General features: G+C 45.1%; 1 protein-coding gene across 9 annotated transcripts in view; it reads left to right on the top strand.

Moving 5' to 3' along the window:
* magi1b (membrane associated guanylate kinase, WW and PDZ domain containing 1b) overlaps window positions 1-27,500 on the top strand; it is a 226,068-nt gene that overhangs the window by 78,336 nt on the left and 120,232 nt on the right. For all 9 annotated transcript variants that reach the window (XM_063214939.1, XM_063214942.1, XM_063214940.1 and 6 more), the window contains exon 2: window positions 24,724-24,840. In XM_063214939.1, coding sequence (XP_063071009.1) covers window positions 24,724-24,840 — 117 coding nt within the window. The remainder of the gene's footprint in view (window positions 1-24,723; window positions 24,841-27,500) is intronic.

Below are 27,500 nucleotides of genomic sequence, written 5' to 3'. Positions count from 1 at the left end.
AAAAAACCTATATTTTAAAATGGCCAGTTCCTTGTCCAAACGTAGCCGGCAATGTCATTAGCAACACCTCAAATGCTGGTGTTTTGGTTCTTTATTCATTTCAGAGAGAATTTGACTCACAAATATGGCATCATACAGACCACTTACTAATAATATGGTAATACCATAGTAGCATCACATGACAAAACAAAAACAAAACAAAATGGTCAGTTTCCATGGTCCCAGGTTTCAGAAACTAAGGCAGATGTCCATTTATACACACCAAATGATGATATGTGAAATGTGAATGTTTGAACATTCCTTCTCTGTGTACCTGTGTCATCTTCCCTTTACCGTACTTTAAAGAGATAATCAATGGCTACACTCTCATTTTGTACTCTACCTGTGCATTTGAAGCAGCAGCTGTGTCTTTTGTAGATAATGTATAAGTATGTCCCGTTGCAGTTAGGTTCCACTACCAGAAGCACATCCTGATGATCCATGACAAGTCTATCTGGTCTGAAGGGAAAAGTGAAGGATGGAGATGGTCCATGAGGATGCAGGAAGTTCAGTTTCACCTCTCCAGTGCTCGGCATTAATTTCCTCAACACATGCTAGCCACCAGTTGCCATCATATACAGCTACAACATACCCTTTGATGCTTGAAAATGTAACACATTCCTTTACTGAGCTCACTCTTTCAACTCCTTCTCTGAATGCGGAAAATGGCCTAATGTCCATTGACAATGGGCAGAAGCTGTGTAGTTTTTGAGTACCTGGAATAGTTCTTGCAGATTCAAACCTCTTCAATAGGTTCTCAGCTTCATGATGGTGATCGTGATCTCATTGCCAGTTTGCCACAACAGAGATGTACCATCATGAAGCTGAGAACCTGTTGAAAAGGTTGGAATCTGCAAGAACTATTCCAGTTACTCAAAAACTACACAGCTTCTGCCCATTGTCAATGGACACAGTAGAAGTCAGGCCATTTTCAGCATTCAGAGAAGGCAGAGTTGAAAGAGTGAGCTCAGTAAAGGAATGTGTTACATTTTCAAGCATCAAAGGGTATGTTGTAGCTGTATATGATGGCAACTGGTGGCTAGCATGTGTTGAGGAATGCATGTCAAGCACTGGAGAGGTGAAACTGAACTTCCTGCATCCTCATGGACCATCTCCATCCTTCACTTTTCCCTTCAGACCAGATAGACTTGTCATGGATCATCAGGATGTGCTTCTGGTAGTGGAACCTGTAACTGCAACGGGACGTATTTATACATTATCTACAAAAGACACAGCTGCTGCTTCAAATGTACTGGTAGAGTACAAAATGAGAGTGTAGCCATTGATTATCTCTTTAAAGTACGGTAAAGGGAAGATGACACAGGTACACAGAGAAGGAATGTTCAAACATTCACATATCATCATTTGGTGTGTATAAATGGACATCTGCCTTAGTTTCTGAAACCTGGGACCATGGAAACTGACCATTTTTGTTTTGTTTTTGTTTTGTCATGTGATGCTACTATGGTATTACCATATTATTAGTAAGTGGTCTGTATGATGCCATACTTATGAGTCAAATTCTCTCTGAAATGAATAAAGAACCGAACACCAGCATTTGAGGTGTTGCTAATGACATTGCCGGCTACGTTTGGACAAGGAACTGGCCATTTTAAAATGTAGTTTTTTTAGATATTCAATTTTTAATTTTTCAATTTATCATAATTCATATTCTGAGAGTTGTTGTATTCCAAGCTGATTGTGTAATATGTAGAGCCAGAAAAGAGCTTTCAAATAACACCACAGGCATCTTTTTGTGACTAACACTGACTGATATATTCAAGGCTGAATGTATAGTGTCCTACCCTCACATGTGAACCTTTCCTAGTCTGTTTCTCCCTTAATATTAGTGTCAGATTCAAACCAATGCAGTTCTGGGGTGCTACCTTGCTACTAAAAAGGCACACCAAGTATGATTGAAATCCGGGTCGGTCGGGTCCCAAAGTGTCTGATTTCACGTGAAATGACCCTTATGGCTGTGCTAGGAGTTTCAGATTGGTCTTACTTATGTTGTTGAAAAATAAGTAAGGAAGTAAAGTTAAAAAAAAGTAAAAAGTAAAGTAAAAAAAAGTAAAGTAAAAAAAAGTAAAATAAAAAAAGCGCTGTCTGAAATTAAGGTACCAGTCAGGTCCTTTGATAGTTTTTTTCTGTACAAGGCGAGCTGTTGAAGACCATTGTTAGGTTTGGAAGAGTCGTCAGTGAGAGATGGCTGGTTTCACAGCTGGGCGGCATTGAGTTTGTCTGCGAGACCCTCTGGAGGGAGAGCATGCTAAAAGTTTCTGGTGCCAGTCACCAGTGTCGGCAGTCAATCCCATAGACCTTGAAAAGGGCAGAGAGGCATTGATTGGGCTGGAGGTGCTGAGAAGAGTGTACGGAGAGACAAGAGAAAAGACAGCGTGAAGTGTCTGAGTGAAAGAGCAAGGAATAAAATGAGATGGAGAGATGAGGTGTAAAGGTGAAGGATGACAAGAGAGTGCTGAAAAATAGAAGAAAGACACACTTTGTAACAGGTTTGAGGAATGAAAGGAGAGAGAGAGAGAGAGAGAGAGAGAGAGAGAGAGAGAGAGAGAGAGAGAGAGAGAGAGAGAGAGAGAGAGAGAGAGAGAGAGAGAGAGAGAGAGAGAGAGAGAGAGAGAGAGAGAGAGAGAGAGAGAGAGAGAGAGAGAGAAAAAAGAAAGAGAGAGAGGGCAATTGATTTAACGGTGTTCCATACATCCATTACGGACAAGGATCATCTGTCTCAAACTTCAAGAAGCAAGTAATGGCTCTTCCCTTTCATGACTATTTACTATACCGCAGTGATGCCTGAGCTGGCCCAGACCCAGGGTAGACTCTGAGACATGTTGTGGGTTGGGAGTGCCTTCTTTTCTCAACCCTGTGCTAATGTCAAAACAAAAAAACACTTGGCAGTTGCACCTAATTGTTCTGTATATTTTAATTCCTGTGCACCTAATTGTTCTGTATATTTTAATTCCTTTGCACCTAATTGTTCTGTTTATTTTAATTCCTGTGCACCTAATTGTTCTGTATATTTTAATTCCTGTGCACTTTTTATCTGCAAGTGTTGTATGCTATGATCATGTCCGTGATTGTTAGTGGCTGTGTATAAAAGCGTTTGCCAAATGCAATGAAATATGTGTGTGTGCTGCCTGTGCTTCAGTGACCACAAGGAGAACAGTATGTGTTGCTTAATGACAGTGCAGGTCGATGGTGCTCCAGGCAGGCTAAGGAGTCATTCTCTGAAGAAAACGCTGGACTGTCTGGAGGAGCAAAACAAGGATTCATCATCGCAAGTTGAGAGCAGGGTTTGGCGAGTTGGGCTCTTTAGGATGACTATGCGGGTAAATACATGTGTTGGGCGGGATTTTATCTGTATATTTGCAGCGATAGATATCAACAGAATATAAGTCAAATTGGGTGGGATTCAGCATCGCCAGGACTCTAGGTGTTTTTTGTGCATTTCTTTTTTTTTGCCTGGATTTATTCAGTTATGTCTGGCAACCGTGGCTGAGACGGAGAGACGGAGGAGGTGCTGAACAACAACTAGATGACAAATCAACTGTGGACGGAAAGGCCTCCAATTATGGAACCCACAGGGTCACATTTGTGAACGATAACCTGAAATTATCTTTTTCATTCGGATGATCTATAAAGAGATGAATTGCAGTCTGTAGGGTGATTTATGGTAGGCTGACGCTATCATTTGTGCACATAACGTGTTAGTGTCATGATGGGAATTTGCACCAAGCAAGCAGATTAAAAGTGGTTAATTTTAGCATCTCTACACAATGATCATACCCTCATTCTCTCATGGTGAGTTTATTTTCTCTCAGAACAAATTATACTGAAGGCACTTTCTTGATGTTGAACTGCATTCTCATACAGACACCAACTCTCTATCACGCAAGGGCCTTTCCCGCAGGACACTTCTCCATCCAAACTCCTAGGCCTGTCCACTGCAAGTTTGCTATTTGTTTACGCACGCACGCACGCACGCGTGTAAACAAATAGCAAATACCCCCATGTGCGTATGTGTGCGTGTGTGTGTGTGTGCGTGCGTGTGCGCGCGTGTGTGTGCACGCGCATGTGTTTTTGTGGCTATTTGATAGCTCGATGCTAAGCTGTGTCAGAGCCTGCAGCATATCCTATGAAGGCAAGCGTTTGGATTTGTTTCTTTGCACACCTCTGTGTGTGTGTTTGTTTTGTGTGTTTCCTCTCTCATTCTCTCTCTCTCTCTTGCTCATTCGCTGTGTACACGTTTGCAGGCGTGCGTGTGTGCATTTGTAACTTGTGAAGGGGTGGGGTGGCGTAGTGTTGTTTTTATCCCTAGTCTTTTCTAAGCATGTTAATTACATCAGGCTCTTAAGGGTTTGGTTGGCTGCCTAAGCTCTGGTTATGACATGCTGCATGTCTTTGATTCCCTCCCTCCAGACCTCAGTCTCACATTGGCTGGGCTGTGTGTGTGTTATTGCCAAAGCAAATATAGAAATATATGCATTATCCAAGACAGACATGGAAAACACAAAAGGGCTTTAAAATATTACACAGTTAAATAACTAGCATATCTAGGTACAGCATAATAATTGTGAATAAAATAGTAAGTTCAATTCCTGATGCTTAATTACTTGATTGTTGTTGTAGTTGGTTTCGACGACTCTATACACGGCTTTGTTGGTTCGTCAGAAACTCGTTAGCTTTTTGGAGGGTTTGCTTGCAATTCATAGGTCTGTTCGGACCTTTGTCGCTTTACTTGTCTCTTTTGTCCCTTGTTTTACCCCCTCTTTCTCTCTCTCTCTCTCTCTCTCTCTCTCTCTCTCTCTCTCTCTCTCTCTCTCTCTCTCTCTCTCTCTCTCTCTCTCTCTCTCTCTTTCTCTGTATTTCATTTTCTCGTTTTCTCCCTATGTCATCAGGCCTGGCTCCTGCCCCACCAGTGGGACTCAGGACTGGGTGGAGGAGGGTGGGGTGGGGTGGGGATGGGGTCGCCTGGGCTAAAATTAGAGGGGCACAGATGTGGCTTGCTGGAGTAGAGAGAGTTCCCTCCCCCTCTCTGTCTTTCTCGCTGTCTGTCTTCCTCTCTCTCTCTCTTTGTCTCTCTCTCTCTCTCTCTCTCTCTCTCTCTCTCTCTCTCTCTCTCTCTCTCTCTCTCTCTCTCTCTCTCTCTCTCTCATCTCACGTCCTCTCCCTCTATTTCTTTTTCTCACCGCTTCTCTATCTTGACATTCTCTGTATTTTCATCACTCACACTTGCTCCGTCTTATTCGGTCACACCTTTTCCATGTCTTTCACTCTATCCCTTTTTCATTCATTCATTCATTCATTCATTCATCATTCATTCATTCATTCATTCATTCACTCTCACTTCATCTCCCCCCCTCCCCCCACCCCATCTCTCTGTGGCCTGATGTGAGTACCTACTGACCTGATGTTGCTACCCACTCATCTGTGACTCAGCACGGTCTGCATTGGAAACTGGGTCAACCGTGTGCCCTGCTAAGGTTATGCTACAGAAGACCGAGGGCGGGAGGGAGGTGTGTGTGCGTGTCTGTGTCTGCGTGTGTGTGTCTGTGCGCGTGTGTGTGTCTGTGTGCGTGCGCGTGCGTGTGCCTGTGCACGTGCGTGCGTGTGTGCGCTTGCTTAATGCGTGTCTGCGCACTTGCAATCAGTGTGTGTGTATGTGTCTGTGCGTGTGTGTACGTGTGTGTGTGTGTGTGTTTACTCATCTGCGTGTGTTGCTATGTCACACCTGTCCTCCTTGCCCTCCTCTGGCAGCAGCTGGTGGTGGTAGGATAGAGCAGGAGAGTCATTTCACAAGATGGGTTGTTGAATTCCATGTAGGGCTGCACAATTGATCGAAAAATAATCAAAATCGTGATAAAATAGTGAAATCGAAGTCATGATTTTAATCGTGATTTAATCGTGGCAATAGTGACCTACTTTTGAGAGCATCCTTGAACATACTGACAGGCTGGTGTTTCTGGCCAGAAATCTGTCCACTTAAGTTTCATGCTATTGCCTTTACATAATTATTGCAATTCATTTTATTTTGCTCATCCCGTATGTAATTCATTCTTGGTTATATTTCATCTTGTTATAATATTTAAACAAATTTGCAAAAATCAATAATCGTGATTAATAATCGTGATTATGATTTTGACAAAAATAATTGTGATTATGATTTTTTTCCGTAATCGTGCAGCCCTAATTCCATGCTGTTCGTGCAATTTGTAGAGCCAGACAAGAGCTTTCAAATAACACCACAGACATCTTTTTGTGACTTACACTGACTGATATAATCAAGGCTGAATGCATAGTGTCCTACCCTCATATGTAAACCTTCGCTAGTCTGTTTCTCCCTTAAAATTGGTGTAAGATTCACACGAATGCAGTTCTGGGGTGCTACCTTACTACTAAACAGGCACAGCAAGTATGATTGAAATCTGTGTTGGTCGGGTCTCAAAGTGTCTGATTTCACGTGAAATGACCCAGGATGTTGTTTGTGGGCAGGTGTAACTGAGGTGAGTGGCGCTACTTTGCCACTTGGGGTTCGAATCCACCACCTACCTGTCAATGCTCCAGTTCAGGCCTGGAACACTGCCAGATACCGCTGAGATAAATGACCAGACTGTTGGCTTAGCGCTACCGATACTGTATGAGACTTCAGGAGGGAGGTGTACTAACGTTCTACGCCTAACTCTGTAGTTGACATACGTTAACTTACACGTCATCCATTTGTAGTAGCATCATTTCTTTCCCGCCGCTCAGTTCCTTAGCGCATGTATTGAGAATTATTTGAACGCACGCACACACGCACGTACACACGCACAGCATAGTGAGCACCTTTAATCATGTCTGTCTCTGCGTTTAACAGCTTGGCCCCTTTCGATTATGGTAAGACTGAAAAGACAATGCTATCTCTTTGCAGGCGCGCACACACGCGCACTCACACACACACACACACACACACACACACACACACACACACACACACACACACACACACACACACACACACACACACACACACACACACAGAGACACACACACACAGACACACACACACACAGACACACACACACACACACACACACACACACAGTCCTAATTTAATGAACTTTGGTGATGAGTGCCATCAGGGCAGACGGGGGATGTGCTACTCAGCAAGGGCAATCCAATATGCCATCTCCCAGACCCGTCGTAACTCACCTCACTCGTCCTCGCAAAACAACATCCCCCACCACCACCACCACCACCACCACATACCCCCATCTCGCACTCCACCCAACCCACCCTCGTCGCGCCCACTCACCCTTATTATTCACTGCACACGGTGGCAATTATGATAAGTAGCCTGGCCCTGCACTGGCCTCACTTCTTCCCTCCCTCCGCTCCATAATAATAACAGGTGATATTTTACTGCTAAGATTGTGCTGGGCCTTTGCACAAATGTTGAGGATATTCATGGCGCCCCCTAGGAGCAATACAAATATCGTTTCTGAACTCCTTCCACTTTGTCGGGAAGCAAACAACCAGTAGCAAACCAAGGGAAATGGGTCAACCATGCCATTTGGGAAATGTTAATTGTTATGCTCTAGGTCAGACCAAGTTTCGAAGAGATTTGAAAGTCGATGATAATCAGGCTAACCTGCTGCTTTGCTGCCTGCATGGCCTCCAGTCTGCCAGCCAGGGTTGGCTCCAGGGTCTTGGAGTCTGGAGTTTGAGGTTTGCTTGCTCTGTCAATGCTGCGCTGTCCATCAGGGTCAATAAGAAGACAGTGATGCTCCAGTCTGCACTCAGAATAATTAGCTTCGAAAGGGAAACGTCAGCGCAAAAAAAAAACAGGTGGCAGCAAACAATGAAGTGTCGAAGTGTTTTGGGGTGGGGGGGTGTGGAGGGGAATCACCTCATCCAACCTCTTCCTACCCTACCTCACCACCCTGAGCCGTGGCAGGCACCGGAGACTGGCATGAAGCCATGCACGTAGCTAAGAGGGACAACACCAGTCTCACTTTCATTTTGGATAGTGCCACCTCCATGCCAGCCCATGCCCATGCCCGTCTCTCTGCTCATCCTAAATCGCCAAGGTGTCACGGTTTTTAAAGTGTGGACCTCTTGGCGCCAATTAGTAAACAACGATGCATAAAAAGTAATCACAAGGCATTTTGAGATTGACAGAGAACCATGCTGGGCGGTGCCCATTCCTCTACCTAATCTCTATCTGTCTGACGTGTTCATGACGCAAATCTGACCATTAGGGAACCAAAAAGTTGGTTTGTATGGGGCACCTAAGTCACGCCTTTCTACTTCCGATCTATGGGGCTGGAGCGCTCAAAATTTTGAGTGCGAGTTAATGGAGCGAGTCAAGCTAAATCCTCATCCCGTTTGGCATGTGCTCCGGATTTCAAATATGATGACAGTGAATTTGAAAGGTTTGGATTTGCGTCGTAAGACCACTCATTTTCGGCACGCAAGAAACGTTATTTTAGCTTTTGTGCAAAACTGTGTTGGAGACTACACATGCGCCTCGCATATCTGACGTGAACCGAGGCACAGCCAACCCTACCGCTGCACCGTGGCTTAAGTGGCTGCACGTCGGACATGCGACGTCTGTTGTGTAGTCCAAATAATTACATATTTTTGCACACACACAACTCAAAAATCGCTTGCCAAGTGAAGTCAACAAGCATACCATTGGTTGTTATTAATTCTGAGGCACCGCATATGTGTGATCGACGGGGAAATGCGAGGTGGGTCGGAAAATAGCTTTGATCAGTCCATTACAGCCCAGTCAAAAGTTTTTGCGTTGCCAGCCCCACAAGCCACCCGGAAGGGGTGGAGACTTAGGTGCCCCATTGCTAACTGAATAATACTTATTTTATTTAGGCATCATCATTGCTTTCAATGACATTCATCTCCTCAAGAGAGGTTGGAAAATACTGTATTACAACCATACTCAGCACTAATGGCCTTCACCTGTTGTTCATCGCCATGTGCAGCAGCATCTTCGGAAGGCTTTAATGCGTCTTGTTGCAGTTTTCACCTGGCTACGTACGTGTCTGAGTGCGTGTTCTCCACATCAGATTACGTCCCTAATGTGCTGGCTGCGCTCGGCTGTGATGAATTGCAATCTCCTGCTCCGTGCTGTTTGTTTGCCTCCTTGTGAGATCTACAGGGCCAGGGAGAGGCATGTGCAATCTGTGCTGTGCAATTGACTTACCTGCACAGGATGATAACTGTTTGGTGCTGCAGTGCAATGCATAATGTGGTTTGAAGTAGACATTCACTTTCAAGGCAGTTTTTTTCTATTAATACAATAGATAAGAACAATTCCTCAATCTGATGAACTGTATGTGAAGATTGTCATTGATATATATATATATATATTGACATATATTATTCAAAAGAGCTTCAGAAGTTGAATGCCTCTGGACTAATTTTGGAGCTTGGTATGACCTCTGTCATCCAAAAGGTTACTAGAGAACTAAGAGGTGCAGTACATGTCCATTAGCCACAGTCAGTGTGTGAATTGTGAGTGAAAACGGTGAAATAATGCATCTTCTGAGCACCTCTGCACTATTCTGCCCTCAGATCCTAACCCAAAGAGTGACCCTGTCTGAAAGACCACCATCAAAACCATTTTCATTCATTGGATTCTCTAAACGACTCTCTGTCCAGTTCGCACTTGTGCACTGTGAATGAGTGACTTGTGTGGCCAAACTCCAAACAAAAGTCCACATAGTCCACAACTTGGTTCTTTGAACTTCCCTGTGATGTTAACGTTTCACTTCCAGTATGTGCCCTTTCCCCACAGTACATACTAGATAATCAAACCACTGTACTGTACCAATAAACTGTATGTCGCCCACGCATCGGAAACACTACATGGGTAGTTGGATCATTTGTAAACGTCTGTTCCACACGCTCCCACATCAGATAATGATCCCATGTTCTTCCCTGCCGTGCTTTGGTTGTGATAAACGACCACCTCCGTGGTTCACGCTGTTTGCTTTGCCTTCTTTGTGAGATACCCTACCCGGGCTGTGGGGGGCGGGGGCATGTTGCCGTATGTATGTAAGTAGTACGGTGCACAATTAGAGGTTGCCGTCACCACGTGGGGGGTGGGGTGGGGGGGTGCTTATATGTGGCTCCTCGTGCGACACAGATGGGGCCCAGCTGATCAGCGCTAATGGGGATTTGGAGAGGTAATAATCAGTTAGCCGCCGCCACCAGGCTGCTACGTAATGGCTTAGCGGCGGAAATCGATAGTGGCGGCATTAAGGGCGGCGCAAATCCTCTGTTTTCACCAGCGGCCAGCAGGATAAGATGGATGGTGTGGCGGCGAGGGGACAGAGCTTGCATGGTGATCTAATAGACCCGGCCGGCCTCACGGTTGTTCTGTGGCGCTGCATGGCTTAGGCCTCTTATGATGAAGTCTGGCTACTAATGTGTTGTTTTTGGGGGTATTCCACTTCAAATCACTGACATTTTCACTTTCACTGTTGCCACAGCAAGACCACAATCTCAGTTTTTTCCCTCCAAAATCTTCAAAGTAATAAAGAACAATTCTCCCTCTCCAACTGATATGGGGCCCCAGAAATTTGCAGAATGAAATGCGCTCATTGCAGAAGTCATTGCTTTGACCTTTTGACCAGACTGTGTACCATCTTAAAATGCTTCACTGTTCGGCTTGAATAACCAGACCACTGCAGGGTCAGACTTTTTCCCATCAAGGAAGTGAACTTAAATGAGGTTGCACTTGATGAGAATAGTCGGCCCTATGCCAACAGCACATGTCCAATCAAACCTGTACTAAGCAATCTCTGATTGTGACACCATATCCTCCTACGTGTCACAAGGAACAAGGATATTCCAAGAAATACCATGATTGACACAGTAAACAATCACTCCATCCATCCATCCATCCATCCATCCATCCATCCATCCATCCATCCATCCATCCATCCATCCATCCATCCATCCATCCATCCATCCATCCATCCATCCATCCATCCATCCATCCATCCATTTAAACGTCTCACCAACATTCCTTTTCATCTAGTTCACAAACAACTGACAAAAGATACAGCACAAAAACAGGAACATTTCTGCTGTGTGCTGTTGCAGACTGTGAACAAACCCCGACTAGTGAAGACATCCACTGGTGCCCCGACTCCTGCTCTTGTTACACCGCTTAATTATGTTCCTCAGCAGAGCTACTGGCACAAACGCTAAACCGTAACTCCTTAGACGTCAGACGCCGGTGCAAATGTTTAGGGCCTGAAGGCGTGCCTAGCATTTCATAAGCAGTAAATTTCTTAAACGATGATGATAAAATGCCCGTAAAGCACCGAATAATGATGTTCTACGTTATTGTCCACGCTGGCTAGTTGTCACTCGGAGTGCACACTCACTCATTGGCTCATCGTGGGGTTGGAACGACTTGTTGCCAGAGGTGCTCTGATTTCATTTGAAGAAACGTGCAAACGAGAAAATCTCTCTCTCTCTCTCCAGTTCTTGTGAAGTATTTATTACATTTCTCTCGTCTCTGCGTCTGCCTTTTTGTTTGCTTTCCTTGTTTTCTCATGCTACTTTATTACTCCTGTGTTTGTGGTCTAAATAGCTCGTAATCGGTTTTGGTGTTGCAGAGTATTGTCTACACCGAGATTTTGTACTTCTGTGTATTTCACTTTTTGAAAGCATGATCATATTAGATAGGCTAGTACTCACATACACTGATATTGCTGTGTTGGTGAGTAATTGACGGATAATACATGGCCAGCACTGACTCTCTCTCTCTCTCTCTCTCTCTCTCTCTCTCTCTCTCTCTCTCTCTCTCTCTCTCTCTCTCTCTCTCTCTCTTTCTCTCTCTCTCTCTCTCTCTCTCTCTCTCTCTCTCTCTCTCTCTCTCTCCCTCCCATGTCTTGTCTCTGAAATTGTGCTGCTCTTCCCATTCTTCAGATGCTTAGACCAGGGTGCCTGTATAAATGACACTCCTATTGGATCCCAGCTGTATTTCTGAAATGAAGCGCTTGAAGCATATTTCAGAGAGCAGCTGAAATCGATAAAAGCAATCTCAAACGTGGTAAACATTTCCCCTCGCCACTAGAGACGGCACCCTTGTCGGCCTTTTCTTTATTTCTTTTTGGATTCTTCCTATGGAGTGCCCCCCTCCCTCCTCCCCTATAGGTGTGCTTACGAGCGTGCCCGTGTGCATGCGTGGCTGTGTGCATCCGTGTAGTGCATGCATGCATGCATGCAGGCCCGCCAACAGGGGAGGACAAATAGGTATGTTGTCCCGGGCCCAGAATTGGGTCCCCATTACATTGAATGTATTGGGTAGGGGGCTCGTTCAGATGACTTCTGTTTGTCCTGGGCCCAGCAAAAGCGGTCAGCAGCCCTGCGTGCATGCGTGCTTGTTTGGAGCCATGTGTGGAGGGGCTTGGTGACTTTCCCTCTATTCCCTCTGTCGTAAATGACACTGTGTTGTCAGCCATTGCTTATCACCAATTCCAGGGCACAATATAGTCAGTTTACACACACTACCAGGGGTGTAGTAGGTGCGGTAGGTGGGGGTACGCAGTCCACCCACTTCTCCTGAAGTGAGATTTAAAAAAAAATATTCTGCCCATGTTTAAATACAAAAAGGAATGAGCACATAGCAGTATTGCAGGTGATTGACCAAACAGATGAAAACGGAGAAGCAATGACGTTATAGATAAAGGACAGTTTGGGGGTTTGACATAAAGTTTAATTATTTGATGACGTTAAAAATTGCGTACCCCCACTTTAAAATTCCCCACTACACCACTGAGACACTACACTTCAGTCTCAGGCAGACTTGGGCCGAGGTCGTGGCTGCAATATCCCCTAAAAGCAGCTAAGTAGCAGGATGCACCTATGGTGATGGACGACCCGGGGCTTGACACCCCGTGTAAGATTTGCTACTGCAGTGCTGCCAAAAGAGGCACTGCTATACACTATGTCATTTAGAAAAAGCACTGCTATGCCTTCCTGCTGCTACACTTGCTCTAAAAGGCCTCTCGCATTGTGTTATTTTAGTTTACTGGTAGACGACATTGTGGTCAGGGAAGTGAAAGGCTAGAATCGATCAAGGCGAGTATCAAGGCTAGTGGTTCTCAGCCTTTTCTCAACCTCCTCATAAGCCATCTAACGCATTCTGGACCGACCTGAAAACACCCCACCCCTCACACCCCCTTAGTATCACAAAATAAAATGATCTCATGTACCCCAGTGCCAATGACAAAGCCAATGGTTTCCTAACACCCCCCGGGGGGCTGTAGATCCCCTCTTGAGAAGCACTAGGCTAGATCCTTGCAGACATTACGAAATGCCTACATTGTGTTTTATGTTGGGTAGTTTGCTATCTGATTCTAAAGTGGGGCGTATGAAATTGCCTCCTTGTTCTCAATGTGTTCGTTTGGCTTTCATCATGTAGAGATTTGTAGGTTGGCATCGGTATAGAAAGGTTTGTGCTTATACACAAACCACATTTTCATTGCTCCTTGTTAGTGGGAAGAAGAACTATTTTGTGTTGATGTTTTCCCGTAAGTCTATGCAAAGCAGGCAAAATGTTTTTTTTCAGGTCTCACATTTATGCATGCCTGGAATGAAAGTTAGTTCAATTAAAGACAGCAAAGTCGGCCAGTGTCTCGACTGTTGTGCCGAAGCTATAATAAGAAATGGCTTTTTACTGTGTGTGTGTGTGTGTGTGTGTGTGTGTGTGTGTGTGTGTGTGTGTGTGTGTGTGTGTGTGTGTGTGTGTGTGTGTGTGTGTGTGTGTGTGTGTGTGTGTGTGTGTGTGTGTGTGTGTGTGTGTGTGTGTGTGTGTGTGTGTGTGTGTGTGTGTGTGTGTGTGTGTGTGTGTGTGTGTGAGTGTGAGTGTGTGAGTGTGACAGAGACCGAGAGAGAGAGTATGTGTGTTTCTACGTGTCTGTATCTGTTTTTGTGTGTATGGGTGTGTGTTGACGGTATTGCCCAGTAGGGGGCGTGAGTTGCCTCTGTGTGTGTTGCTGTGTAGCAGGAGGAGCACTGTTCAGAGAGACAATGTGGGTTACCATGGAGACGGGGCAGCCATGCGTGACGTAGGCAGATGAGGCTTAATGAGAAGGAATACAGAGGGCAGTGTTGAGCTGAGAAGAGACCAGAATGACACAGAGACATACGGAGAGAGAGAGACGCGGAGAAAGACAGGGAAAATCAAGCTTCTTGTCCCCCCAAATCCAGTCAAAGTACTGCTGTACTACAATATACTGTACATTCAAATAATACAATACCCGTTTGTATAGCCTTTTATCAGTCACAGTTAATGCACACATACACTCATACACACTTATACACACTTACTGTATACACACTGTGACATCAGCGAGAGGGACAGACTGCCGTCTCCAGTTCTCCTAAAGAAAGTGAAAGTACTGCCCTCTACTCATCCTTTACTTGTTTCTCTCACACACACACACACACACACGCACACATACACACATAGGCTACGCATATGCACATGCACACGCACACACACGCACAAACACACACACGCAAACAGATCTTTTGTAAATTTTTGTTTTGTTAAACTTATTTGTATGCTTGTATTCGCACAACGTCATTTCTGTCTGCTTGTTATTCAGATCCCAAGCTAAAGAGCACTATCTCTCTCGATCAGCTTGGCCCAGAGGAGACCAGCCATTGTGTAAGGCAGCAAAAGGGAACTTGTGTGCAATTTCTGCATCATTTGCATAGTTGATGAGTGCTTGGGAAGGGCTCTGTGGATCATCAGCTGTGATGTATGGCCCTCGTCATCTTGATAACGACACAGAGAAAATGCTCTCTGTCAGGGACGTGGAATTCAGAGTTGTTGTGACAGCCGGGTTACAGGCAGTCGGTTGGTGACAAGACTCGCGTAGATTCACATACATTTACCTTTACCGCACTTTCTGAGTGCGTTACAATATGCGACCTTGCCTCCTCCACTTGTGCTTGTCTCCTCGTACCATGAAGTAATGTGTCATGATGACATCACTGACAACAGCACTATATTTCAATATCTTGCAAAAGCTCAATTGTAAAGTCTTTTTCTCATTTGCAATTGGGATGGTGAATGAAAAATAGTCCCTCAAAAGTTGTTGTGGCTAGGCTGACAGCTGGGAAACTTTATCGTTTTCTCCACGGAAGAGGGGCCAGGAGGCGGGACGAGGAGACAAGCACAAGTGGAGGAGGCAAGGTCGCATATTGTAACGCATTCATTGTCAATGGTAGTCTATGTCAGAATCTCCTCTACTGGTTGTGCCTGGGGTCAGATCTAAACAGGGTGAAATGGCATTTAGTCATTATGCTGCAAAATGCTGGAACCAACTTCCTGTCCAAATTAGAACTGCCCCAACAGTATCTTGTTTTAAAAGGAAATTTAAAACAGCTTTATTCTCATATGCATTTGGTGATGGTTAGTTAATTATACTTTCTATAACACAATATAGTTTTTTTCTTCTCTTTTGTCTATTCTTTAGCACATTGAATGACATTGCATGCATATGCATGATAATGTGCTATATAAATATTTTTGATTAATTGATTGATATGTGTCAAAGGCTCCATGAGCTGCCATTTTTTGGGGGGAAAAATGACTCACTGAGGTCAGCCTAACTCTTCCCTCCATGTCTCTGTTCTGTGTGCTTGGCCTTCAGGCTGCTGGTTAGACTATGCCATGCTCCAACATGTCCATCAGCTCAGAATGACATCATTGGGGCTTTTGCCCCCATTCAACATCCGGATGGCGAATGAAAGGGTTATTTCTGAATTGTGTCTTTCTGAGATATTGAATAAAAACTTATTGTACTGAGATGTCATAGGTGACGAGGCCAGAGGAAGCACTGAAGGAGGGATAATGAGGCACACCCCAAAGCCTCAAATCACCCTCAGCTTTCAATCACTGCCACCCATGCTGCTACTGCGCGGCGTGAAACGGCACAGCTTCAGCGGAAAGCAGTGAGCTACTTTCCTACCTCCTGGGGTCTCTCCGCAGCGTCTGTTGTGGTTCCAATGAGGTTGCGGATAACCCATGCACTTGCACTTCTAAATGAGGAGAGACATACACACTGCACCCACCACCACCACCACCACCGCCGCCGCGGCCAAGCCTCTGCGATGTTGATTGCAATAGATGTGTGATGACACTGTGAAAATCCTGACAGAATGCTCGCTGGCATCATGTGAGGTGGCTCCACATCCCACAGATCCATATCCAATTTTTTTTTGCCAGCAGTGTTGTTTCGTTGGAAGATTGTGCTTTTTTTTGCACACCCACTCTCACGAGGAACACTCGGGAGGGGGAAGAAGGAAAATAGAATTGGATTTGCCGTGGCCTTGCCGTGCCACGTGGTGACTTCAATACTAAATGCATTTCTGGGCATCAGGGCCGCTGACAGCTTTTCCCAGGGCCCTGGGCAAAGTCATCTGAAAGGGCCCCCCCATCCAATCCATAAAATGTAATGGAAACCCAATTATGGGCCCCCTCTCTCCCTGGGCCCAGGACAATTGACCCCTTTGCCAGCTTCCTTGCTGGGCAGTAATGCAGTGCGTTGCAGTGCTGCAGACACTGGAGAGCATCCATGGCAAAGTGAGATGAGGGGGCCGTCCGGCTCTTGTAAACATCAGTCTAATTAATTGGGTCGGGTCTGGCAGGGCCTGCCTTGTTGGCCGTGCTTTTAGCTTCTCGTGAAAAATCTGCTCATTAGTTCATTGCAAGAGCAGAAGTCACTGGAGGTCCTGTGGTGGATGTGGATGTATGTGGGTGGCTGTGTGTGTTTTTCTTTTTCCCTTTTCATTTTGATTTTTAAATTGGTTCCAATGAAGGCTGCTCCTATCCAGTATTTACTCTACCAAACCTCCTTGATTGAAGGTCGTTGTTGAAGGTCAAAAAAAGCCTAGGTTCTCTCTCTCTCTCTCTCTCTCTCTCTCTCTCTCTCTCTCTCTCTCTCTCTCTCTCTCTCTCTCTCTCTCTCTCTGTATCCCTTTGCTTCTTTCTCGGGCTCTCCAACCTTTGACGTATGTGTGTGTGACGTATGTAGTGATTGTGGCAATGGCAAGGGCAGAAGTATCTCTCTCTGACTCTCTCTCTCTGTCTCTCTCTCTCTTTCTGTCTCCTTCTCCCTCTCTCTCTTTCTCTCTCTCTCCTGAAGCAGTCTATTTACGAAGGCCAGATCCATAGTGCTTCCCCCGCTGAACTGTCCTTGGTGTGTTCATTGTGAATATAAGCTGACTCCATGGCCTGCATGTTAATGTTTTCCAGAGCGTGCTTGCATACCCATATAGGGGGGAGAGAAAGAGGAGAACAATTGAATGGAAACATTATAGACGTAACCCAAACTTGTCTCACAATTTGCAAATCTGTCAGTTTTTCTTTCTTTGTTTTTCTTTCTATTTTTTTCTCCATCGAGGCAGCCCAGAAAGTTGGGGTGGCGGCGGGGGGGGAAAAAAAGAGCTGTGCCTTGCATTCGTCTGGTGAGGATGGATGTCTGGGAGCTGTGTGAATATAGGCCTTGTCTGAAGCCGAGTGTCTAAGTGGTGCGCTGTCTCGTCTGAGCCCGACTGACAGGCTTTTTGCTCTGTATTTGAGGCAAGCGTCTGATCCTGTAATCTCCTCTGTAGAACTTCACTTCTCTACCCAACCACTGTCTGTTCCACGGCAGTCTCGCATGCACGCTCACTTCTCACCTCTAGTATTTCTCTCTCTCTCTCTCTCTCTCTCTCTCTCTCTCTCTCTCTCTCTCTCTCTCTCGCTCTCGCTCGCTCTCTCTCTCTCTCTCCTTCTGTCTTTGTATCTCTCTCTCTCTCTCTCTCTCTCTCTCTCTCTTTCTCTCTCTACTTCTGTCTTTGTATCTCTCTCCCCCCTCCTCTCTCTCCTTCCATCTCTCTGTCTCTGTCTTTCTTCCTTCCCTTTCTCTATGTATTTGTCCCTTTATATCCTTCTACCCCTCTCTGTCATACTCTTTCTGCTACTCTGCCATTTCCCCCTTTTTCTTTCCTTCCTTCCTTCCTTCTGTCTTTCTTTTCGCATCTCTCTTCCTTTTCTTCCCTCTTTTTTCTCCATCACAGATATGCTGGTGCTGTGTGTGTGTTTATCCAGAGTGAGACCTAATCCTGCTCAGTTCAGCTGTCCATATAAGGCACCCCCTGCATTGCAGAGAGCTTAGACAAATCTCCATCAGGTGTAGGCAGTTTTGCTGGAAATGTGTTCTCCAATTATGTCTCCGCGTTGAGATTTGTATGTAGTTGGCTGGGAGACCAACTGTCCCCACCCCCATCCATCAAAACTACTGCCACTGATCTTAAACTGTTCATGAGAACTATCTGGTTTCATAGGTAATATCATGAGGGTAACAGAGTCTCAAAGCTCTCCCAGAAAAGTAATTGAGACGTTTGTGGTGTGTACTCCACAACTGTCTTCAATACATGCACGCACGCACGCACGCATGCATGAAACACACACGTGTACACACACACACACACACGTACGCACACACACACACACATGCACGCACGCACGCACACACACACACACATAGGCGCATAGGAAGACACTTTAGACGCTTACACTCACTGGCCACTTTACTAGGTACAGTACACTTTGCTAGTACCTGGTTGGACCTTCGTTTGCCTTCAGAACTGCTTTAACTGCCTGCAGCAATTACTCAGGGAGGATGTCTGTGGCATTGCAACAATGATGAATTGCTACTAAGGGGCCCAAAGTGAGTGTGCTAAGACAACATCCCCCACATTATGGCACCACCAGCCTGAACCGTTGCTATAAGGCAGGGTGGATCCATGTTTTTATGTGGTTGATGCCAATTTTTTAAAGGATTTTTTGGGGCCGTTTGGCCTTTATTATTACAGGATAGTATGAGAGTGGACAGGAAATGGTTGGGAAAGAGAGATGGGGCAGGGTCGGGGAATGAACCCGGCTGTAGTCAAACCGCAGTCCCCGTGGGCATGCAAGCCCAAATGTGGGGGGCTTAGCGCGCTGCGCCACAGCGCCCCCAGTTGATGCCAATTTTGACCATACTATTCGAGTGGTGCAGCAGACATTGAGTCATCAGACTAGGCAACATTTTCCAATCTTCTATTGTCCACTTTTGTTTATTCTGTGTGAATTGTATGCTCAGTTTCCTGCTCATAGCTGACAGGAGAGGTACCTGCCGGTTCAGCCTTCTGCTGCTGTAGCCCATCTACGGGGCAGCCGTGGCTCAGTGGTTAGAGCACTGGGTTGGCAACCCAAGGGTTCCCGGTTCAGTGTCCGACCGGACCACGTCTGAAGTGCCCTTGAGCAAGGCACCTAACCCCCACACTGCTCCCCGGGCGCCACTCAGCAGGCAGCCCACTGCTACAGACTAGTGTGTGTACTTCAATATGATTCACTAGTCCAAATGGGATAAAGTGCATAGAACGAATTTCCCCTAGGGGACCAAAATTGGCTCCAATTGGTTCCAATTGGCAATTAATAATAATACCTCAAAGCTCAATTTGCTGTGCACTCAGAGATGTTCTTCTGCATAGCTCTGTTGTAACAAGTGGCTATTTGAGTTATTATTGCCTTTCTATCAGCTCAAACCAGTCCGGCCATTCTCCTCTAACCTCTGGCATCAACAAGGCATTTTCGCCCACAGAACTGCAGCTGCTCACTGGATATTTTCTCTATTTCTGCCTATATCTTCTGTTAACCCTAGAGATGGTTTTGTGCAAATATCTCAGCAGTTGAAATAGTCAAGCCAGGCTGGCTAGCACCACTAACCATACCACTATACCACAGCAGGGGCGGAGCACTGGTATTGGGACAGGGGGGGGCGGGAGATGTGTCAGAGGTGTTGGCCCAGTATGGGGCCCCTACAACATGTTTGGCAATCGAAAGCCACTGGCAGCCCCCCCCAAGCGGCGAGGCCGGGGGTTCCTGGCCCCTATGCCCCCCACTCTGCTCCGCCCCTGTACCACGGTCAAAGTCACCTGAATCATCTCTCTCCCCCATTCTGATGCGTTAAATTACATTACATCACATTACATTACACTTAGCTGACGCTTTTTTATTCAAAGCGACTTGCACTTATTTTTTAAGTACAGGGTATTGGTTACAGTCCCTGGAGCAGAGTGGGGTTAGGTGCCTTGCTCAAGGGCACTTCAGCCATGGAGAGTGGTGGGGAGTGGTAAGGGAGGGATTTGAACCTGCAATCCTCCGATCTCAAGCCCATCTCCTTAACCACTAGGCCACGGCTGCCCCACATGATGATGCTCGGTTGGAACTGTATCAGGTCGTCTTCACCATGTCTACGTGCCCAAATGCATTGAGCTGCAGCCATGTGAATGGCTGATCAGAAATTTGCATCAATGAGCAGTTGGACAGGTGTGCCTAATGTGGCCAGTGAGTGTATACATGGGTTCTAAATTTATAACCTGACTGCACGAACCTAGCTGCGCGCAACTCAACCTCAGATTGTTGGAAACCGCTGTCGGTCAAAAAATTAGCTCACGCGGTTGGCTGCCAGTGTCTTGCCCCTCCTCATAACATTGTGTTGATAAACACTGAGAACCCATGTATATGGGGTGGTTAGTTAAAGCTTGAGCTGCTCTTTCTCAGGATCTCATGCGTTAATGACTCCGATTTTGCAAGGACTCAACAGTTATTCAATGTGTGGTTTTCTGCTCACATCAGCACAAAGTCAGACAAATGAAATATGGATCATGCCTTGGACGGTTTTGTCCTAGTGATTATCAGGCAACCATTATACGGTGTCTAGCCCCCCCTAAGGTGACGAACTTTCCACCGAATGGTCTCTGGCCAAACTGCAAGAAAAGGCCACAAATAATTGATATGTCTTTCTCTGTGTCCCTGTGGTGCCGTTAGTACAACACTGTTAATCATTTTGTGTTGTGGCTATATGTGTTTGTTGTCCTGCCCATAAAATGGCCACTGTAGGCCTATAATGCGACCGATGATAACTCCATGCCTTACGATCTTAAAATCACAAGACTATGAATGGCCAAAGTTAATGAACTTTTAAAAATAGTGTCTTGAAAACAACAGAAACCTCTTCACCATGTTTGTTCCCTGCTCATTAAGGCAGGCATGTATGTAAAACTCTGTGAACTGAGGTTTGCAGACTGTGTCTTAAGTGTCACCCAGGCTTGATGTATACCGATTTACTTTTTTTTCTTTTGCAGAGGTGACATTTCTTAATATTTTTTGTTACATTTTTTAGCTTGACCTGAAAAAAAAAGAAATTTTCCCTCATATTCTCTTTTGTATCTTTGTTTTAAATTGCAATTTTGAGCACGGAGTTGAAGTACAGTGTAGTAGCTCACTTCAGACAACCCATGAGCGAGCCCTCAATTATACTTTCCTAAGAATACACAAGGCCGTGTGAAGAACCCATGCTGAGGAAAGGAACTTTTTCTCTCTCATTTAGAATGGATTTTTTTCCCTCTTTTTATGTGCTTACAGTCAAAAGGATGATTGATGTTCACTTTAAAAGATTTGCGACTTCTTTGAACCTAAACATTTCTAGGACTGGGCTGATGCGAGTTGGAGCTTCATTACGGCTCTGGCTGTCACTCTTCAAAGACTCTGAGCCCTGTGCTGTATCTGCTGAGGGATAAGTAGCTAAATGGCGATAAGCTGAAGTGCCACATTGAGAGGCTATTCCTTCTTAGTGCTAACTACCTAACCTTGTTAAATGCATAGCCCTTTCATACATACGGTGTGTGCGTGCGTGTTTACGGGGTGTTTCCTTCAGGTTAACTGTGTTGGCGGTAGTGATCTAAATGCGGTTTTGCTGTTAGGGGGTGGTCGCCCAGTGAAATGCATTCAAGAGTGTGTCCATGTTTTTGATCTTTGCTTCACAAACTGTTCCACAGTTGTTATCAGGGTGCGATTTGTAGGGGGGGATGGGGGGGATTGTTTTGATATTGTCACTTTTTCTACATGATTTTAATCATAGTTCAATGTAACTTCATGTTGTTTGAAATCTGAAACACATCCCCCCTTCTGGTTTTCTGAACAATCGCACCCTGGTTGTTATCATAGGCCTACTGAATCTTGCCATGCGCTTTATCCTCTTTCACCGATTGAAATATCCTTGGCAGTTGCTACAGCTGGTTAGTCGTCTGTGGTGAAGTATTTGACTGTGGCTGAGAGTGCCAGCGTGTAAGTCGAAGAGAGACTGTGTGCTTTGAAGATCACATCCACCATTAGAGTTCAAACTAATACATTCAGCCAGCGTGTGGTTTGAATAAAGGAAACTGAACATGGAGTGAGCTGTCTGTGGAGGACAGATAGGCCTATGTATCCCTTTGATTGCTGAATGCAGGAAGAGGCAATGGAAAATCTTTGCCCAGCTAGAGTTGTAATATCCCCCTCCCCCCATTTCCAACCTTTACTTTCCCTTCATTCTTTATTTTGTCCCACTGAGGTGTAATACTATATCCCTTCACCCAGGTACTCCTAGCCAAGATGGCAGCATGAAAAAAGAGACATGTAAGATGCCGATGAGAAGTCGGTCTCAATGCCATGGATTAGATGGGTTTGTTTTTTTGGTATTTTCACGATTTTTTTTCAAACACTTTGTGTTCGTTCAGGTTTCACTAAGTTGATAAACAACCATGATTATTAATTTGTGAACACATTTTCCTGTTTTTTTTCTCTCTCTTGATTGCACTATACCCACCCATGAATAAACGAAATAAATGACATGGAATAATTGATCATCATTATAAGAATAATATACAAAAAAACAAACAAAATATGATATTTTACACGCACACACATATTTCACTAATTCTACGCACAATTTGACTTGTGCAATGGCAGTACTTTCATCTTTACCTTAGTGCATCAACATTTCACAAACCCTCCCACCCTTCTTTTTTTCGAGTTTACTCATTTATTTATTTATTTATTTTGGTCAGTCTGCCTGAGTGCATGAAATTATGGTCATTTTCATTATGGCATCCCCGCCCATGCCCTTTCCCTTGAGCGAACCTGTACGCATGTCCAGACCTTCCTTCCTAGACAGGAAAGTGGTGGGGGTGTTTTCAGCATATGGCTGCAATTGGCTTGGTGCACTCATCATATTAAAGGCCCTCTAGGTTTCACTCACCAGCAGGCCTCAGTGCTACTCTGTGTTTCCATGGAAACTAATTCTGGTGCATTTACAGGAGTGCGTCTACCCCCCCACCATCCCCACCCCAACCCCACCCCAGAAGATGTCCAAAACATGTGGCCTCAGAGACACATTCCCTGGTATACTGTGATCAGAGACACACAGGCAATAGGAGACAAGAGATCTAGGACACGTTTGGACACATGCGTTTATTTTAACATTGTGTGCACTTTTTCAGTGTTTCATGGACTTTACTGTATGTAACTTAACACAGCTCTGAATTGCAGCATTGGGCCTTGACTGCGCTCTTCCATTATGTCAAGTACATCATTGACCTTCATGGCAACATACTGTAGTACTGGCTTGTCATAATAATTTTGCCCTTTGTAAATGGAGACAGAATTATGTTTGCAGTGGCCAGTGATCCTCGGATCCACACTGAAGTGCTGACATTAGCAGTAGTTTACCTTCTTAAAGGGTGTTGGCCTTTAGCATATTTACTCTCCCTCTCCTGGTCATGATACTCTTCCTTCGAAAGCTACCATTACATTTGAATGTAGAGCCATCTAAAAGATACTCTCCTAGGCAGAAACCCATCTTCATTTATCTTCTGCAATGCCAGTACACTGTACTGTGAATGGGACAGATGGTTTGGTAATTGTTTATCTCAAGCCATCCAAATAGCCTGGGCTAGCCTGCATGTCGTTTTTTTATATACATATATCGGATATGTTGTTTTGTTTATTGGGTTGATTGGTCAGTCTCTTCTTGCATAGTGAGCATGACCGCTTGAGGTTAAATGGGTGTGGGTAGAGCTGGCAGTGCTGCTGTACGTTAGGATTCGCTCGGGTGCCTCGCAACACAAGGCGTAGTCGGCGGCTCTTCGATGCGGCGCTTTGTGTAAGGGGCAAACTGGGCTTCTCGACAGATGGCCTGTCCCAGGGTGGTGGAAGTATTTTGCATGCCCTGGCTGTTGTGACATTAGTACTGTTTAACCACAGTATTCAGGTGTCCCCCTGCAAAGTGGCATACGAGGGAGGGGGGCCACCTGGTGAGCCCGGTAAGGGTCTGCATTGTAGTGTGTCTGCGCCTCAAGTCCAAACAGATGTTACTTCTAATGGGCCGTCAGTCACGCTCAGGCATGGCTGGCTCCCTTTGAAATGCATATTTCTTGCAAGGTGCTTTGCTTGTTGACAGACTTTACTGTGTAGGAGAAACTTAAAGTCACATAACTGCCCACTTAGCAGATGTTTCTCTTCCTTTTTTATTTATTTTATTGTATTTTCATCCCTCTGTGTGTGCGTGTGTGTGTGCGTCTATGCGTGTGTGTGTGCGTCTGTGCGTGTGCGTGTGCGTGTGCGTGTGTGTGTGTGCCCATGTGTCTAATGGCTGAATGTAAGCAGGTTTGTGGCATAGGTTCTATATGTTGTGTGCAATGTATACAATATTTTGTGTATTTGTGTATGCTGCTGGATGCCTAAATTCCTTTGGTATTAATAAAAGTTACTCTACTCTATTTTTTCTGCAGGAAATAAGCTCAACAAAGACCTGAAACGCTACCTGAGCCAGAGGTTCCAAAAGTCTTCCGCGGATCACGAACTTCAGCAGACCATTCGCGATAACCTATACCGCCACGCCGTGCCTTGTAAGTACAATTACATGTCACCATCGCAGCTTTTCTCCCCGTCTCCCTCAGATGGCTGCCTAACCTCGTCGTCATCTTCTGGCTCTACTTGAGATGTGCCTTTTTATTTGTTTGTGTGTTTGTTTGTTTGTTTGTTTACAGTATTTAATTGGGTGAGAGATGCCAGCACTGTTCCGGGGTTGGTAGTATTTAGGCACCATGCTTGTGAGGACGCAAAATGAAGTTTAGTTGTTAGTGGTGTTTAGTAGTTGGTTTAGTTAGTAGTTGGGTTTATCAAGCCCAGAGTGATTAGCTTTACATTACCTTACATTACACTTAGCTGACGCTTTTACCCGTTAGCAAGTCCAAGGAAAGGAAAGGATCAGGATCATGATTTTTTTGTACTATCAGCTGGCTGTTCTCTGACCTCTCTCAGCCAACAAAGAGCATCAAAGTCAAATTGTGAAGTAAAGGAATGAGACAAACTTTGAAGCATTACTATCTGATCTTGCAACTTAATCTAAAGTATTACTGTTCTACTTTGTTTTTTGAGGGGGTTTCTTCAGATGCTTAACCCCACTGACCCCTGGGTCTTTACTTTCACACAGACACACACACACATGTGCTGGCATCCACACAAAGCATTGTGTGAGGGAGCACCATGAAATTATATGAGTATTACTGTTCTACTTTGTTTTTTGAGGGAGTTTCTTCAGATGTCTTTCTTTTTATTTATCAAATTATTTTAGCAAGAGACGGCAACACTGTTCCCTGCCCTCCCTGGCACGGAACGCTGGAGCCACGTTAATTCGCAGACGCCTTCCCACTTAGCCAGCGCCTTGTCTTTAGCATGCTTGCGGTCTTGTCCCGAAATCTTTCCCACAAGGCCTCTCCCAGAAACCTGACTCCCGTGTTTGAGGCTATGTGGGCCGTCAGCGTGTACGGTATAGACTGGCCGTGGTCCAACGAGTGGAAGAGTAGCATGGATGGGAGTCTGCAGCATACTGCAGAGTGGTAAAGAACGAGCGAGCACGTTGCTGTATCTGGGCATTGATTGAGTGGGTGGCAGACTTGTTCTCCCACCGAGCTAACACAAACTTAACCGTTATGTAATTTGATAGCGGTGGTTACAAACTAGCCCAGTTTTTTCTCTTTTTCTCTTTTTTTGCCAAATGAGAGCCAGATTGGCCACTCTCTCCACTCCTACTGTGATTGTGCGTAGCCTACTCAAACTCCTGTGTGTGTCTTGCTGCACTCTCACCTCTAACTCGTGCTCCTGATCCCTATTGATTATTGATTGGGCATGGGCCCAGAGGGAGTCGGCTGATGAATGGATATTGCCGTCCCATCCTTTCAATCCATTTAATCAGGCCCGATCTTTTGGTTTGCCCATGCCATTTGATTATAGTGAGATTGCCCCTGGAGCTTTTTGCGCTGATCGATTCAACCCCTCGGGGGGTCCACTGGGCCACTGAGGAATCAATAAGGGCAGGGATTTAGCACACATTCCTCGGATGATGTTCCTCCAAACAGCTAGTCTATTTTATAAGCAAAGATGAACTATGGAGTCTCTCATACCATAACTATTGATGCTATATTCGAATGACGCTAATTCATAGGCATCCAGGCATGCAATAAAGAAGTCTACTGTCGGTAGACCAGCGGGGTATCATTATGTAAGCTCCACTGAACTATGAGCTCTGTAACTGCATACTCTAGGTTTGAATTTCAAACATCCACCACATATCACATTGATGTCTGGGTTTAGAAGAGCAGAGCTTGCTGTGTTGTGCACGTTGTGCAGTCTGTGTCATGTTTCCTTAATGCCACCATAAAGTCGTTTGGAGAACCATGACATTCTCTTTGGCCTCCGTCCGTCACAGCGCTCTATTGAGTTGCATTAAGAGGTTTGTTTAAATGGATATCTAGGCCTTTAATGCCCTCAGTAGTACCCCCCTTGCGCTCCCCCACAGTTCCAGCATCTACGTTTTTAGAGGAGCCCAATAAACAGATGGTCTGGATTAACATACATTGAATTAGAGCCGCCCATTCCTCTTCATCTACTTAGGGTTTGATTATAGTGCAACATAAATAATGAATTAAGATCCTTGTGGCTCCTGGTGTTTTAAAACGTTCGAACGCTGGAATTGCACCATACCGCTTTTGAAGCCCCATTGAAGCGACCGTGGGACTCGAGTCTATTTTAAGCCCCCGTTGAGGAGTATGGAATTGGCTTGGATTGGCTTGACTTCAGTGAAGCACATACTGTGCTGCAATCTAGTTGAGCTGAAGCATATTGGATTTTTAGTGCTGTTGTGTTTTTCAGGGTTTTGATGTTGTTATAACTTTTTGCCTTCTATCAAGGCTTATGTTATGCAGCTCTACCGAAGTAGAAAAAAGTCCTCCAAGCCGTCAATTATACTTGCCTTTTAATGACTCGCAACATTTATTTCGTTCAGACCTTCTTCGGCTGTGATTGCAATGTTATTGCACATTCTGAATCCTTGCTCTCCATCAACCTGCTTTGATCAGACGCTAGTCTGCTCTTGGAGCTGAATAATGGTCGTCATTTATGTATGATGGCATTATTACTTCACTGGCCTTGTTTTTTCAAATGGTTCTCCCTTCATGACAATTTGCCATGTTTTCGTTTTCACAGCCATACAATATGTTTTTGTTTT

This window comes from Engraulis encrasicolus, chromosome 14, assembly GCF_034702125.1.
Source record: "Engraulis encrasicolus isolate BLACKSEA-1 chromosome 14, IST_EnEncr_1.0, whole genome shotgun sequence".
NCBI lineage: Eukaryota > Metazoa > Chordata > Actinopteri > Clupeiformes > Engraulidae > Engraulis > Engraulis encrasicolus.
This window is presented reverse-complemented; position numbering and strand designations above follow the sequence as displayed.